The sequence below is a fragment of the Thamnophis elegans genome, chromosome 1 (genome assembly GCF_009769535.1).
Source record: "Thamnophis elegans isolate rThaEle1 chromosome 1, rThaEle1.pri, whole genome shotgun sequence".
In the NCBI taxonomy this organism is placed as follows: Eukaryota; Metazoa; Chordata; class Lepidosauria; order Squamata; family Colubridae; genus Thamnophis; species Thamnophis elegans.
Genome location: NC_045541.1, coordinates 119051081 through 119068408, shown reverse-complemented (window position 1 = coordinate 119068408; position 17328 = coordinate 119051081). Strand labels below are relative to the sequence as shown.

At 38.4% G+C, this 17328-nt stretch overlaps 1 protein-coding gene across 2 annotated transcripts in view; it reads left to right on the top strand.

The window, feature by feature from the left end:
- Positions 1-14018, top strand: part of PAK6 (p21 (RAC1) activated kinase 6) — a 28349-nt gene extending 14331 nt beyond the window's left edge. Inside the window, exons 3-8 of one of the 2 annotated variants that reach the window (XM_032228070.1) lie at positions 3833-4321; positions 5852-5985; positions 6714-6840; positions 7666-7791; positions 8303-8437; positions 13851-14018. In XM_032228070.1, coding sequence (XP_032083961.1) covers positions 3833-4321; positions 5852-5985; positions 6714-6840; positions 7666-7791; positions 8303-8437; positions 13851-14018 — 1179 coding nt within the window. The remainder of the gene's footprint in view (positions 1-3832; positions 4322-5851; positions 5986-6713; positions 6841-7665; positions 7792-8302; positions 8438-13850) is intronic. The other variant, XM_032228079.1, reaches the window with a different exon arrangement.
- The last annotated feature ends 3310 nt before the right edge of the window (positions 14019-17328 follow it).

The window sequence follows — 17328 nt, the reverse complement described above, 5'->3', positions numbered from 1 at the left end:
TACCAGTGGCTAATAATAAATCTCAGTAGTAATTCCATGGCAATAGGATAATCTTTTAGATACCATAAATTCATTAAAAAAACTTTTTCTAAAAACATTTCTACAATTCTGTCATTTTTCATATTGGCCATGCATTTATATTCCAATGTGCATAACTAGATATTTTCTAAATCAGGCATGTCCAAACTTTTGGCTTGCCTAAGCCACATGGAGTGAAGAGGAATTGTCTTGGGCTGCATATAAAATATATAACAAAATATATAAATAATAAACTTCCTTTATTTTTCAATATTTTTATATGGTCTTCTGAGGCTACATTACTAGCTGTCCAGTGCTGCATGTAGTCCACAGGCCACGGGTTGGACATACCTATTCTAAATTCTTCAAAAAAAGAAATCAGATTCCTTTTGAATTAAGCCTGTACCAACATATTGCCAACACTGATTCTATAGAATAACTTGCACTGAGTATTTTCCCAGGATAGCACTGCTATAATGACAAATGAACCTATCCAGGTAGTTATATTTTCTCTCACGTCAATCTTTTATTCCAGCTAAAGTTAGATTTCTAATAAAGCATTTTGAATTCATCTTGCTTAATTCTGTCTATGAATGGTATCTTTAATATATTAATATATCTGTAATGAATGTTTTCACTTTGTGATATCACAATATCCTTCTGGACTGGCTCAGAAGATTCAGAGTGGGAGACAACTTCCTCCAGGACTGGACTCAGTTGATGTTGGGAGAAGCTGAGCTCTAGATCCCTGCACTGTAAAGGGCCCCACAGCTCTTCCCATTCTTATTTAATATTTACATGAATTTGTTAGGGGAGGTCATTCAACAACACAAGGCTAAGAACCATCAGTTGTACATTTCTGCTTTATACTATCCAAGTATTAGTTCCCAAGTCCTTTCCTGGGTTTTGGAAGCTATGGAAGTATGAATGGGAAGGAACTGGCTTTTACTCAACCATAAGAAGACTTAATACATCTATTTGGGCTTTCGGGCCCTCCAGTTCAAGGGTTTTCCATCTTTTATTCTGGATAGAGTAGCACTCCCCCATCCAAAGAGATGACATACAAGTCCCTCTAGATTCTGGCTCCTAGTAGATGAGCAGGGAGTAGTTGTGGTCAGGTGCACCTGTGCACAACAATTGTGGTCAGGTGTGCCTGTGCACAACTTCATCTTTTCCATTAATTATGCCTGTTCGTAAACCAATTTTATTTTGTATAATGGCAATAATGACAATAAAGGCTATACTATAATCTTCCTGGAACAGGAGGATTAATTTTCAGTCACTCACACTTAAGTTACTTCAAAGTGCTTTACACCTGGCTGTCCTTGGAGAGTATTTGGAAGCAGCAGTTAGTCCAAAATGCAGTGGTATGCCTATGTAAGTCATGGGCATTGAAAGCTCCAACAGGTTAGTGAGTGCAATTTAAGGTGGTAGTGGTCAGCTATAAAGCTCTATATATGATGGGTCCAAGTTCTTTTCAGGACACTAATTCCCAATTATTTATTTGCTCATTCCACAAGATTTGTCAAAGTAGGCATGGTCTGAGTCCTCCTTTGAAACAGCGCCATCAAGAGGGACCTAGGAAATATGCCTTCTATGTCATGGCACCTGCCCTATGGAATAGACTCTTCCCTGAGATTTGAGTGGCCACAACTCTCCTAGCCTTCCAGAAAGTCCTGAACACCTCTCTTTATCCTCAGGTTATTAGCGGAGTCTGATATGTCTGGTTCAGATGGGTATTGTTTTAGGAGGATTGGCTTTGCTATGATATTATTTTATTACTTTTTGATGAGGTAGTTATACAGACTTATAACCCTTTGTTTAGTGATTGTTCAAAGTTACAATAGCCCTGAAAAAAGTGACTTATAACCATTTTTTACAACTGTTGCAGCATCTCCATGGTCACATGTTCAAAATTCGGGAGATTGGCAACTGCCACTGTCCCAGGGTCATGTCATCACCATTTGTTACCATCCCAGCAAAGTCAATGGGAAAAGCTGGATTCACTAAACAACTACATGATTCACATAACAATAGTGATTTGCTTAACAACTGTTACAAAAGAGGTCATAAAGTAAGGCACAACTCATTTAACAAGTGCCTTGCTTAGCAACAGAAGTTTTAGGCTCAATTATGGTCATGAGTCAAGGACTACCTGTATACATTCTATAAAATAAATGGACCAAAATATTTATATTCTATTTTACAGAGTGGGAGAACAGCAGGGAATAAAATCAGATGGAGAGAAAGTCCCTTCAACAATAATAATATGGAATATAGGTAGTAGCTGAGTAATTGGGTGTTCAGAATAGAACCTACTGATTGAGTTTTCTGGAAGAACATAACACTACTTCCTTCTGTTGCAGATCACCTTTATATTGATCTGATAAAAGTTTCATTTGAAATTCCAACCCTTATAGCTGCTCAGCTGGCATCATCCATGCACAAAAAGGGTACTTTAGCAGACCTTGAAGTATAAAAAAAGCCTAAAGGGATAAAGAAACATAAAAGAAATAAGCTGCAAATTGAGGGCCAAACCTGCTGGGGACATATTAAAAGCACATTTTAAATGGTTGCCTGATTGAACTGGTGGAGATAGTTAAGAGAGAGTAAGAATAAAAAGAATGGAGAATTAATTTTAAATAACATTATTTCACACAATTATCTGTAGCAGATCCCCTTTATAATAATGTTGTTAAACATTATTATATTTTAACATATTCTAAATTTGTTTATTTAAAAGTTGTGCATATACAATCATGGCAGTATAGAAGAGTTTATCGCATATTTTTATTAGAGTGCCATTGTTACAAATATAATTTTGTTATTTTTGTGAATAAGATACATGATTGAATATTTGTTATGTAGATAATAGATATGTAAAATGTTCAGTGGCATGAAATCTAATTGTCTAACTTTGTAGTATATATATAACACTTAGGCAATGACCAAGTTAAACTATCGGTCTTGTGATGTATTAAAGGTGTTCTAACAAGAAAGAAAAGTGGCTTATTCAGGTGACCTTTTTTAGAGAATATACAATAGTATAAACCTTTTTCTCTACTGAACTTCAAGTGCCATTAAAACAGTTGGGAGAGGGATTGTGATGCCACACAAGATACTTACCTCTTTGAAACTCAACTAAAGATAATAAGCACTTTGCTGGTTGACTGCATGTGACAGGTTCTTTACCTTACTTTATATGACTTTAAAAATAATAAGAATTTTGTTTCTCATCCCTGCTCTATCCATAAATATGATATTGCACAAGGTGATGCTTGTAGAATACCTATCATACATATGCATACATACTTAAGCCAAGAAAATTGTGGTGCCATATAAGGGTATCCTTCAAATAGAAGAATAGAAATTGCTCAAGAAACTCTCTATCATTTGAGAGTGCAGGACAGGGAATACAGGCAATTTTTTGTTGAATGTTAGAAGAAATTTCATAACAGAAAAGAATGGAATCAGTTATTCTGAGAGATTGTGACTTCCCTCTGCTGAATGTTTTCAAGTGAAGACTAGATAATCATGTATCAAGTATGCTTTAATTTGGACTTAGATATTGAAGTGGCTCATTACAGTGTGTGTGTTTATATTGGGTGATTTCCCCCCCAAGATGGCATCCTCTGCAATCTCTACATATACTATTTCAAAATACAAAGAATACTTTAATCTCCATTCAAAACAATTGTTTCAATAATTCCATTTATGTAGATTGCATCAGCAATGTATTAATTCAAATACATTTAATGTCTTTATCTGAATTGACAGTTCTGCTAATGATACATTTTCTTCTATTCTTTACAAGCCGAACCCCTTCTTCAGGGCACCCCAGCACTGGAGTTCACCGCATAGTCCTGCAGCCAAATCCCAGTCTCTTCCCTCTGACCAGCCTGTGCCTGATTACGCTAGGATTTCAGAAGCTGGTGGTTCCCCTCACAAGTCCCCAACCATTGAACATAGAATTGGCTTGCCTCAAGGTAGGCCATCGCCAGCAGGGTCCCCACGGAACAGGCACACCCAAACCAGCTCCAGCAACCTTCATCTTCCTCTGGATGCTAAAGCACAGCCAACCAGTGAGGATCCAGCGGTGGTAACTCATGAGCAGTTCAAAGCTGCCTTGAGGATGGTGGTGGACCAAGGAGATCCTAGGACAATGCTAGAAAGCTACGTCAAGATTGGTGAAGGATCTACGGGTATTGTCTGCATTGCTCGTGAGAAGCATTCTGGAAGGCAGGTAGCAGTGAAGATGATGGATTTACGAAAGCAGCAGCGGCGAGAACTCCTTTTTAATGAGGTGACTAAATTAATAGATATTAAATATTAACCTTATTTGCCCAAAAGTAGATAGTAATGTCAGTGAGATGTAGTACTGCATCTACAAAAGAAAGATTATTCATTTGGCTTTTAGAGATTGCTTTTGATGCCATATATTGATATCATTTAATAACTCGTATACTGCACTTTCATCAAGGATCCTGTGTCAGTTTAAAAACAGTTTTGAACTTCTGCTTTCCCACCCTGTTAAAAGTGTTGGAACACTTGAGTTGATTTATTTCCAGATCAACTGTGATGTAGTTGAAATTATTGCAAAGCTGGAGGGAAGTGTTTTACTTTTTAAAAATGATGTACTTCTACTACCTTATTTGAAAGACCTCTTTCTCCCCTCTCTCTCCAAATTCCTGAGCTTCAGGAAAATGCTGGCAATCTAGCCTCCAGAATCTAGACCAGCGATGGCGAACCTTTTTTAGCTCGTGTGCCATAGGGGGGAGCGCAGGGGGGTCGTGCCACACCCATAATGCAATGTGCGACTGCCCCAGTGCGCATGCGTGCATGAGAGGCGCTCCCCATTTTTTGCATGCTTTTTTCACGCTTCCCTGGCTCCAAAGGCTTTATAGGAGCCTGGGGAGGGCAAAAAGAGGCTCCCCTGCCCCCCCGGGGGGGGGGGCTCCAGAGGCTTCAGGGACCTTCAGGAGGCTTCCCTGAAGCCTCCAGAGAACTAAAAACGACCCTACGAACAAACCGGACTCCCAGGGTGGGGGTGGGGGAGACTCTTTTCCCCCTCCCCAGGCTCCTATAAAGCCTCTGAAGCCTGGGGAGGGCGAAAAATGGCTTTTAAAAAAGCCGAACTCAGCTGGCCAGCACGTGCATGCACGCTGGCCAGCTAACAGGGCAACGCCTCGCGTGCCCTGACAAATGTCTCTGCGTGCCACCTGTGGCACGCGTGCTATAGGTTCGCCATCCCGGACCTAGAAGGTAAAAGCAAGTGTGAAATTGACAAACATTTTGTCAGTTTTCCTCTGAAAGAACTATGGGGTTGGATTTTGTTTTCTGTTTTACTTTTATTTCAGTAAATTTTTTAGGAACCTGGGCAGAACAGTGAATTTCATTCCCTGTTCTCAGCATTTTGAATTGGCAGAAGCAGAAGCGGAAGAATCTACTGAGAGTTTCAGGAATGAAAATGGTGGTATTGTAGTGTGGAAGTGCCTGAAAATCATCATGATTTAGTCAAGGACATAATAGTCTCTGTTCTAACCTTGAGTGTTGCCCTTCAGGTCCAAACTAATCAGAATTTCCAGGAAAAGAAAAAAGATTGCAACATGGAATAATTTTTTGTTCCAGTAATATGTCTTGTCAGTCCTTGAATTATAAAAGGATGCTGATGTGAAAAAGTGCATGTTGAAATCATGGATTATGACCCTTAACCATCCAATGAAAGTCACCAACCTGCATAGGCCAAAAGAGAATCTTTTAATTGGAGATATGTCACATTAGCAAAAAGGATAGTGTGAATTATCAGTCCTTTGTATTTTGTCATCTTTCTCAGGTCGTGATAATGAGGGACTACCAGCATGACAACGTGGTGGAGATGTATAAAAGCTATCTTGTAGGTGATGAGCTTTGGGTGTTGATGGAATTTCTCCAAGGAGGAGCTCTGACAGACATTCTCTCTCAGATCAGGTAGGAAAAAAGCAGGAATATATGAATTGCTCTCCTCTGATTCAATTCACCCACCTTGGGGTGGGTTATTTAGAAAACCTCTGTCTTTGTTAAAGACCATTGAAATTCCATGTAGAGAACCTGTGGCTTATAAATTGCACATAGCTCCAGGCTTTGTTTTGCACAATTTGCTGCACCATATTATAGAACAGCCAAAGAATGTAATTTCAGTCTGCTCTTATCATAAGGAATACTTTGTGATAGGAGCTGCTGAGTAGACAAAATAAAGGGAGCACTTCTTCAAATAGCACTTAAAGTATCACATTTGTTGACATACTAATGATTCCTATCAATTTAATTCTTGGAGAATAAGAATACCAATAATGCCTAGTCATGAGAAAGAATTAGCTCCTGGAGGGGTGATCTGAGAACTATTTTGACAGATTCAAATTTGGCAGTGAAATTAATTTAGCAATTTTCCACTACAGCAGGGAAAGAGAATGATAAATTTTGTTTGGTCACCAGGGTAGTGTCTTGTATTTGTGTAAAATGTGATTTTGAAATTCCAAATCACTCGTTCTGAACTTTTTGACTTTATCTACTTTTTAAGAATGACTGTTCATAATTCTTACTCTTAATGGAGCAGGAAGTATCATAAATATCATGCATGCTATAAGTGAACATTTAATTAATTGTTGCTGTATGAAATTAAGTTACTCCCACGTAAAATTTTGGCTGCTCTATTTCAGACTGAATGAAGAGCAAATTGCTACAGTATGTGAGTCAGTCTTGCAGGCACTTGCCTACCTGCATTCCCAAGGTGTGATTCACAGAGACATTAAGAGTGACTCCATTCTCTTGACTCTTGATGGAAGGGTAATTCTTAATTTGTTTCTTTCATCTTTTCCTGCATTTTTCCCTGGCTTCTCTTTGCCACAATTCAGGAGCAAAGTGTGCTTTTGTATGTAGGAAGTCCAAGGTTCAGTCTCCGGCATCTATACTTTTAAATAAGCAAATTAGGCAAGGGGCCATATACTCGGTTAGCAATTGTGTGAATTAGTTTTAAAAGATAAATAAGCTGCCAGTTCTGCCAATTCAGAGAATTCATTTGGAATTCTCAGGCATTGCTCCCTTCTGCATTTTTTGTTCCATCTTTTTTGATAAATGAAATTAACCTACATAATATGCTTCTCATGCTAACACTGGGCCATCACTTGGGGAAGTATAGGGGACAGGGATCCAGAAGAAGTACTGCTTGGTGATTGCCACTTCTCTAAGGAATATCTTCTTCCTAGAATCCAGGTGATATAACTATAAGTTTTCTGGAGAGCTTTCAGAGAATAATGGGGTGGACTCTCTTGATAAGTTAGTTTATATTATCTTTATTTTTGATTGTTCTTTTGTGTTTTGTTCTAACTCTGGGCCTAGGTTTGTGATATGTGGCTGAAGTGATATTTAAATGAATTAATACATTTACTTTGAGAAAAGAAGCCTGTTATATTTAAGAGAGAAAAATTTTGCTGGCCAGTTTGCAAAAACATTGCAGTTCAAAATATGCACTATTGGATTGGATAGGTCTGGATGCTTATCTCTATATTACAGCTTTTGTCTGTCTTCTCCTACACTCTCTTTACTTACCCATTTCCTCCCCCTATTTTTTAGTGTAGGATATCTAATGTTACCTTACTTTCTTTTGTGTAGGTGAAACTTTCTGATTTTGGTTTTTGTGCACAAATCAGCAAGGATGTACCAAAACGGAAATCCTTAGTAGGAACACCATATTGGATGGCTCCAGAAGTTATTTCAAGGTCTCCATATACCACTGAGGTAATTGTAGATCCAGAACCTGAAAGGGATGTCAGTTTGAAATATTTTTACCAATTCCCTTTTAGCACCTACCCTTTAAGATTATGACAAAGTATGACTCGATGTCTCCTCTTGCCCTCTGTATTATTATTTCTGATCCATATAATTCAGTGTGCTGCAAGCCATGTTCAGACAGAATGCAAGGAGTTGGCTGATGTGGCTTTCTCATTTATTTCAGCAATGTACAGCTATACATCAGTACAGAGTTGGCATCACTATAAGACTGTTATAATAAAAATGTTACATTCACGGATTTTTGCAGAATTCATTACAGTGAATGTAAAAATAAGTAACAGAAGCAATGGCACGACAGTGAAAGCAAGATAAAAATGCCTTCTTGATGCAATGCTAGAAAAAAGGTTAATTAATAATCTTTCAGGTTCTTTGATATCTCAGCTGGGAAAGTCTATTAACTCTGAAGTAGAATATCTTTCTGCACATCGTCCCCACATGCAGTCTTCTGTTTTGGCAGGTGGACATCTGGTCTTTGGGAATCATGGTAATTGAAATGATTGATGGAGAACCTCCCTATTTCAGTGATTCTCCAGTCCAAGCAATGAAACGGCTCCGTGACAGCCCTCCTCCCAAATTGAAAAACTCTCATAAGGTGAATATGTTTATAAAAGTTTCCAATTCTGTATGTTGTAGCAGCTGAATACTCTTCTAAATATTATACACAAAAATATTTAGAAATAGCGTGAACAATGTTTGCAGGGGAGTCCTCTTGCTCCTTCTTACCTATTGCTGTTGTACAAATGTGCATTTTTGGAGAAACCGAGCTTGACCATAAATCCACACCCTTTAAATTGTCCATTCTTGCAATGAAGCAAATATTCATGTAATTGACACATAAACTAGCATATAATACAGCCTTCCTATTTCTGTGCTTGGAGCGCCTTTCTAAATTATAGAGATGTTTGAAGTAACTCTGGCAATCAGATTAAACAGATTAACAGAGTTGGAAGGCACCTTATAGGTCCTCTAGTCCAACCCCCCACACAAGCAGGAGATCCTACACCATTTCTGACCAATGGCAGTCTTGAAAGCTTCCAGTGATGAAGCTCCCATAACTTCTGAAGGCAAGCTGTTCCATTGGTTGATTGTTCTCACTGTCAGAAAATTTCTCTTTATTTCTTGGTTGAATATCTCCTTGACCAGTTTCCATTCATTATTCCTTATCTGGCCTTTGGGTGCCTTGGAAAATAGCTTGACCCCCTCCTCTCTGTGGCAGTCCCTCAAATATTGGAACATTGCTATCATGTCTCCCCTGGTCCTTCTCTTCAGTAGACTAGTTCATAAGCTAATCATGGGATCACAGGACTGAAAGGGACCTTGGAGGTTTTTTAGAACAACTCTCTGTAAATAGCAGGAATCCTTATACCATATATCTTCTGGACAAATAGTTGTTCAATCTTTTCTTAAAAGCATCCACCATTGGAGTACCCACAACTCAGGAAGGAAGCTGTTCCATTGAGTCATTCTCACTGTCAGGAAATGCCTCCTTAGTTCCTGGTTGGATCTCCTTCTGACAAACTTCTACCAAACAGCTTCTTCTCCTGCCCTCAGGTGCTATGGAGAATAAGCCCCATTTCCCTTCAAGTTATTGGAAGACTGCTATCAGTCTCTCCTGGGCCTTCTCTCCATTAGGTTAAACATTCTTAGTTCCCTTAGCCATTCATCATATGATTTAGTCTCCAGATCCCTTATCTTTGTTCTTCTCTGCACTTTTTATAAGGCCTTGGCATCTTTTTTGTATTGTGGTGATCAGAACTAGATAATGTATTCCAAAAGTGACCTCACTAGAGTGGTATAAGGCAGTACTATCACCTCCTGCTGTGATTTTGTTATTATCCCTCTGTTGATGCAACTTAGGACTGCATTGGGTTTTTTGGCAGCTTAAGCAGCGGTCCACACGGACACCTACTGGTAGATCTCTTTCATAGGTGTTATTGTTGAGCCAGGTACTTCCTATCCTGTACCTGGGCATCTGTTTTTTTTTCTATCGAAATGCAGGGCCTTATTTTTCTCACCACTAAACTGCATCTTGTTGATAGGGCCCAATATCAAGATCCTGAATCGACTATTTTCCAAAGTGTTAGCAATTCTCTCCAGCTTTATCTCATCTGGAAAGTTCCTCTGAGCTAAAATATAGTTGTACATCAGATACAATGAGATGATACATATGGTAATTCTCTTCTGCCTATGAGAAAAACCACATAGATCTAAGGTCTGTTCAAATACTAGAGATGGCAGAATTTAGCTTAACCATCACTCCTGCAGACTGTTGCTGGCATCTAGTGGTGAATGCAAGATACTTTTTTTTCCTAACAAAGAAACCTGTAAAAATAAATTGTAAATCAAATCCTGGATTTTACAGATCTGTGGTGCAGAATGTGCTTGAATATGAGAACAGATGGCTGTTCAGCCTGTCTAGAGACCTTAAGTTAAAGGGTACATGCAACATCATGACTTTCATCTAAGTTATTAATCAAAATCCAAGCGAGTACTTGTGGTGTTCCAATTGAGAATATTCTCAAAGCTGATGTGGGAACATGAATAAATATTCTCAGTCATTCATCCTATTATGAATCCTTCAAGCAGCTAGCCTTCATTTTGCCATTTTATTAATGAAGATCTCATGAGAACCATAGATGAATGCTTTACTGTTTTACTTTGTCTACCCCCCCTGTTAATTAAGTTAGTAAGTCTGTCAAATATAAGACTTAACTGGTATGATTTGTTTGTGAAAAGTGTTGACTCTTATTAAGTGTTGCATTCCTATCCAAGTGCTCATAAATATGATGTTTAAAAATGTACCGTATATACTCGAGTATAGGCCGACCCGAATATAAGCCGAGGCACCTAATTTTACTACAAAAAACTGGAAAAGTTATTGACTCGAGTATAAGCCTAGGGTGGGAAATGCAGCAGCTACCGGTAAATTTCAAAAATAAAAATAGATACCAATAATGTTTTTGAATATTTATTTCAAAGAAAAACAGTAAACTAGCGGTGTATTCAATGAATACTTCACTCACCTCATGATGCTGATGTCCCGCTGTGATGATGATGTCCCGTGCAGCCGCGGGAGCGATGTCCCGCCTCCTATGACACACGGCACAGTGATTCCTATCATTGGATCACTGTACCAGAGGAGGTGGGACATCGCTATGTGGCTGCTTGCCATAACAAGGAGGAGGTGGGACATCGTTGCAGAGCGGCAGGAGGGGGAGGAAGGGGAATCGTAAGACAGCCCTGCATTACATTAGAACGTGAGGAGGGGGGATGGTGCGGTGCGCGCTGCGCGGCAAACTGACACAGAGGGAGGGGAAACTCACAGGGGCACTGGGCCATTCACGAGTGTCACCCAGCGGCATGGCCCCGCCCCTTTTTCTCCTCCATTTCGGGCAAATTTTTCACTGACTCGAGTATAAGCCGAGGCGGCTTTTTTCAGCCCAAAAAGTGGGCTGAAAAACTAGGCTTATACTCGAGTATATACAGTACTTTACAACACTATTCATAGAGGCACCAAAATGTCAAGTCTAAATTCATGGATACTCTTCTTTCTTTTTTTGAAGATAAAAACAGTATTTGCCCTCCTCAATCTTTTGGGACTTTTCCGTTTCTCCAAGACTTTCAGATATTATAGTTAGCAGTTCTGTCATCAGTTTTGCTTGTCTACTTGTCTTTCCATCAGTGGCAAATGATGGCTAGCAAGGAGTTTCTTTTTCTTTATAGGGAAGACAGATGTAAAATACGGATTTTAATGTTCTGAAATATTCCTACAGCCTCTTTTGTTATTTTAATCATTTCCCACAAGCCTTTCAGCTGATTCTCTTCTTTAGCTCTCCTGGCACAATTCCTTCAGTTTGTTCTTGTATTCTTCTTTGGTTTTATGCTGCTCCCTCCATTTCCTATACATGACTCTTTTTACATGAGCTTTCTAAAATGCTGTAAAAAAGAGACATGTACAGGAAATGGAAAGAGAAGCATACAGTATAAGCAAAGAAGAATACAAGAACTTCTTATATTCTACAGAGATCTATAACTTGTTAAATATATTCTCCATAGAATCTCTGTATTTTAGAATTACAACTATAATTCTGAGAGAGTATGTCACAATTTTAAAGAAGTCCATATAACATTATAACCTCTCCATGTTTTATCTCTAACTTTTTCTGTTTTCCTGGTTCTTTGTATAAAATTCTGTTAAAAAGAGAAAATGGAAGAGCCCGAAAATTATTCTAGTGGCAGCACTAGGGTCTTTCCTTCAGAAAGCAATATTATAGATGGGCCTCAAAGAAAGAGTGTAATATTCTTTCTATAATTTATTGTATTTATTGCAAAGATATAATGCCTTTGGCACTTTAAAAGGTCCTTCAGAGTAATAATTATATATTTATATCACATCTTAGCCTCAAATGATAGATTTGTGCCACCTTAAAGATTAACACATGTACTGTGGCACAGATTTGAGTTATTTGGAAATATGAAATAAAATTTATATCATATATCAGAATTGATCCTTTCTGTTTTAAAACTGCTTTCTAAAAGGATATATATAGGAGGATCTATATAGTTGTTTGAAAAGCTCCAACATTCTGTGTTTTATCCTTTCCTTTCTATTACCTATAATGACATCAGACATAAATCCTTTCAGACATTGCTGGAATCTGTCTTGTATGCAGTGATTAATATTATCAGTGAAATTTCCAGGTTCCTTGAGCTCTGCCATAAAACATCCCCACAATGTTATTTAAAAATGACTGGTGGGGTTTAATGGATTAGTCTTACTATCTAATAGTTGAGTGTGTTTGTCATTCTTTGCCAAAGACTAAGAGGAAAACATTTATCTTTATCTCATTTGTACATCATAATACTATATTCTCCCCCAAATAAGACCCAGTCTTATATTTTTTGTTGCCACCAAAAAAAGGCACCAGGCCTTATTTGGGGAGGGGTATTCCACTGGCTCACCTTCCGGCGGCGGCACTGACAGCCCCGCCCAGCAGAAGCCCGCTGCCGGTCCACTTCTTCTGCAGCCGCTTGTGCATGTTGCTCCAAGCCTCTGTTTCACCATCAGAGGCCTTCAGGAAAAGAAAGGCCTCTTCAGCTGAAAAACGGGTTCCGGATTGACATACGTGTTGCCCCCGGCCTCGATCCAAAACTCTGTTATTGGCTGCAGAGGACTTTCCAGAAGGGCCTCTGAAGGCGAAACAGAGGCCAGGGGCAATGCAAGTGGTGGCAAGCAGCTACAGAAAAAGTGGGCCAGCAAGGCAGGTGTTGGAGTCTGCGTGGCCTGGTTAGTAGGGCAGTTCCACCTCCCCATCCCCATCTTAGCTTAATATTTACCCATTCACCTTGCTCCACCCCAGGCACCCTGGAGTGGGTGGGGTCTTAAGGTTTATTGGGGGGGGATAGGGCTTATATTGGGTGCACATGTAAGAAATCAAGCTAGGACTTACTTTTGGGGTAGTTTGTATTCTCGGGAAACATAGTACTTCTATAGCATTTTTATTTATAAAGTCATATTGGCAAGAGTGCTTTTCTAAATCTTTCATGACGTCTTGTGACCAAGACAGGATTTGAATTATTTGGGGAAAATATTTATATGACTGTGTTATGTAACCAGACCTTCACATGTTCCTAAGCCTCACTGTAAAAATGTAAGATCTGAAAGAGAGACCTGTATGTGTGTGATGACAGAGTAATCAAAGTAAGACTTCAGCCTCAGTTTCAGCCTCAACATTCTGTCACTTGGAGCATGTAGATTCCAAGTACAATTACCATTGCACAGAACTTTTGAATTCAGGAAAAAAGAAAAAAGGAACTATAATAATAGTCTTATTGTTGCCGTTCAATGCTTTGTTGTTTGTTCTGAACCGTGGAAGTTTTTGAAAAAGAACTTTGGATTACATCTAGGAGAAATTGCAACTTTAATTCAAAAATTTAGAAGTACTTTGTATTATTGAAACTATCTACCTGAAATGTCTTAATAGTATCAAATTTTGTTTCCACAGACTTCTCCAGTTTTAAGGGACTTCTTGGAGCGAATGTTAACACGAGATCCTTTAGAGCGAGCAACAGCACAAGAACTCCTGGATCACCCTTTTTTGCTTCAAACTGGACTTCCAGAATGCCTTGTGCCCCTTATCCAGCGATACAGGAAACGCACCTCTACCTGCTGATTCTGAACCGGAATCTAGTATTTCAGTGCAACCTTTTTCCTAGTAATTCTTTCTTGATTAGGAAAGGATGAAGGGCGACATTGCCCTGCGCACACTGCTTGAAATCGGACAGGGTTCTTTCCCAAGATGTGAATGTGAGAGAAATTTTCATCATCTTTTAGCTGCTTTTTAATGTTTACCTTTCATTTTGTGGCTGAAGACAATCAAAATCTGGATTCCTACAAATTCTTTCTATATTATGAATATTGTAAAGTGTCTGGATTCTTATTTCTAGAAACATACGTAAGATGGTTCTGTCAACTTGGGTCATATGTATCTGCAACCTCCAGAGGCATTAGATACTGACTGAACTGGAACTTTCTGAAAGAATGAAGTCTGATCTTTCTTCTTTCATAGTGACTAAAGGACAGGCATTCTCATTCACTTAACACTAAATGGCATCATGTCTGTCTTAAACTTGCTATAAAATGACCTTGTCCCTTATTTATTTTCAAATCGTTCCTCCAGCACTTTTCTTTCTTTTTCCAAGAATGAATAATATTGAGCCTACAGCTTTGCAAATGTTTAGAATGGTCTGTCATTTCACAACCTTAACACAATATCTTTGGGGAGCAGCGCTTTAAGGCAGACACTTCCCCTGGAACCTTACTCTTGAAATTCTGAAGCATATAAACATAGTGCCTTCCCTAGCAGTGTCTGAAACAGAAGGCAACACAGGGGTTATCTAAATAAGGAAGCAAGTTAGCTCTAAGTACACTGGACTCATCCTGGACCCCTCTAAATACACTGGACTCCTCAGTATTTGCAGATTGAGGCAACTGTTGGGTTGTATTTTATACCAGTTTTGAATTCTGTAGCAAGGTGAATAAAGTGTGGAAGCAATCCTGTTAATTCCCCTGAAAATGTCTGTTTTGCAGGTGAGAATATTTACCCTCTACCTCCCATGTTTTTTAGACAGGGGAAAGCATGGAACAGATTTTTAAATGTTTGCTCATCCTGGATGTAGACTGATCATTTTTAGTATTCTTTTCTAATGTCAATGCAGCAATTTTGTATGGGGAATTTTACCAGTGTAAGAACAAGGTCATTTGACACTTAAGTGGTATTATGTGCATTACTGTATGGAGTGTTAATTACAATATATTGGAGTTCAGTCTTGTGAAACAGATGTTTTGTATTTGTGGACTGCGAGGATTGTTTAAAAAAAATAGGTGAGAGTTTGAAGAGGGTTAAATTTATTTCTACTGCCTCAAAGTTTGCCCTCACATGATAGATTATCCATCTGACTCAAGTGTAAATTTGTGTAAAAATATAAACTTGAAATACTAGAGACATTTTTTCTGTAAAATATTTCTGTATGTTTCAGGATCTGTGCAAAGCAAGTTCCTTTTTTAAAGAATTGCCTAATTATCTTTAACAAATATTTCTTTTGTGTGTGTAAGTTGTTTGCTTTTGGTTTAAATTAAAAGATTTTTGTTTATTCATAAATGTTACAGTTTTGATATAGTTTAAACATGCAGTTGTTATTTGTGGTAAAACTACCAATGGAGAATTGCAGGCTTAGAACTCTTAAGTTTAAGTAGGAGAAGAGCAACGTAGTTCAAAAAATAACCCATAAGATTATAGTAGGGTCCAAGACTACATTATTAATAGCTATTTGGGCTCATTTAGAGTCCACTAGTTATTAACTAATTCTTCATTCCATATCCCATCCCTTATCTATAAGAAAATCCATAAAACATTAAGTTTCCAATTCTGGTATCAGCAAAAAATCAAACAGTTGTCAGAACATTGCAGAAAAAAAGGCTTATTTCAGTTTTGATTAAATAAACCAATTTTATATTTCTCCTTTCCTTCTAACAGTCTGAATCTTTAATTCAATAATTTCATAGGATTTGATTTCAGTTCTTCTTTATCCCATTGCACAGATTTGTTCAAGGTTTAACAAGCTTCTTCTATAGATCCAATAAGGATTATTTTCCAAGTCATTCTACTGGTTTGTCATTTATATTTCCCTTTTAATTTTTAAAATTTCATCCAGTTTCTTTTATATATCTGGTAAAGCATCCTTTTTGAAATCATTATCTTGGCCTGTCATTTGGTGCATCTGGTACATCTGGTACTTTCTCTTGTCAGATAAAATGTGTTCCAAGTCCCTAATGGCTTCATTAACATCTTTTAGAAATTGTCTAAGCATAGAGTACCCATAGTCATTATTGATTTTGTTTATCTTATATCATATGTTAACTATCTATCATGCTTTCCCAAAAATAAGACAGGATCTTATTTTCTTTTGACTCCAGAAATAAGCACTTGGCCTTATTTTCAGGAAGGCCTTATTATTTTTGAGGGGTAGGAGGCGGCGAGCATGGTCACCTCATGGCTTCTGCTGTGTTGCAATACTTTTGAGGAGGGCTTATTATCTGGAGAGTTCTTATTTTCAGGGAAACAGGGTGTCTGTCTATCTGTCTGTCTGGTTGATTTGTATGGCTACTCATTTTAAACAACTCTGGGTAGTTTACAACAGCAGTAAAACCAGTAACTATAAAGCATAACCATACAATAATAAAACAGTAAAACAAATAAGAACAAAATCCCTGCCCTTAATCATCCCCTTAGTATCCTCTATAGCAAGTCTCAATTACCTTCATTCCATTCTTTCTATCTTATCCCAGCCCTTTGGTAAAAAGCCAGGTTTTGATAGCCTTTCAAAAGGCTAAAGGGAGGGAGGTCCTGAATCGTTGAAGAGGGAGAGTATTCCACAATGTAGGGGCAGCCATGAAAAAGGTCCCAATAGATGGCAGAATTTCAGAGAAGGTCTCTAGAGCATGCCTACCCTATCCAATCTATTGGGAGAGGCAGATATTTTTGAGGAGAGGTAGTCCCACAAGTAACGACATCATGTGCCATGATAATTACTATGATAATTACAATAATAATAGCACTTAAACTTCTACAGCACTTCACAGTGCTTGCATCCCTCTCTAAGTGGTTTACAGAATCAGCATATTGCCCCCAACAATCTGGATCATCCTTTTACTAATCTCGGAAGAATGAAAGGCTGAGTCAACCTTGAGATAGTGACGATCAAACTGTTGGTAGTTGGCTGACAGTTGGCAGAATTCTAACCACTGCACCAGCACGACTCCAAGAAGCCAAGAAGCATGATAATCAGCTTCTTAAATTGCACCCATAAGGAAACTGGGGACTCAGTGCAGCTCATGCAATAGATGCGCTCACATCCACATCCTCAACCTTGAGATCAACTGGCAAGCTCATCCCAGAAAACAGGACTCATTTCCAAAGGATC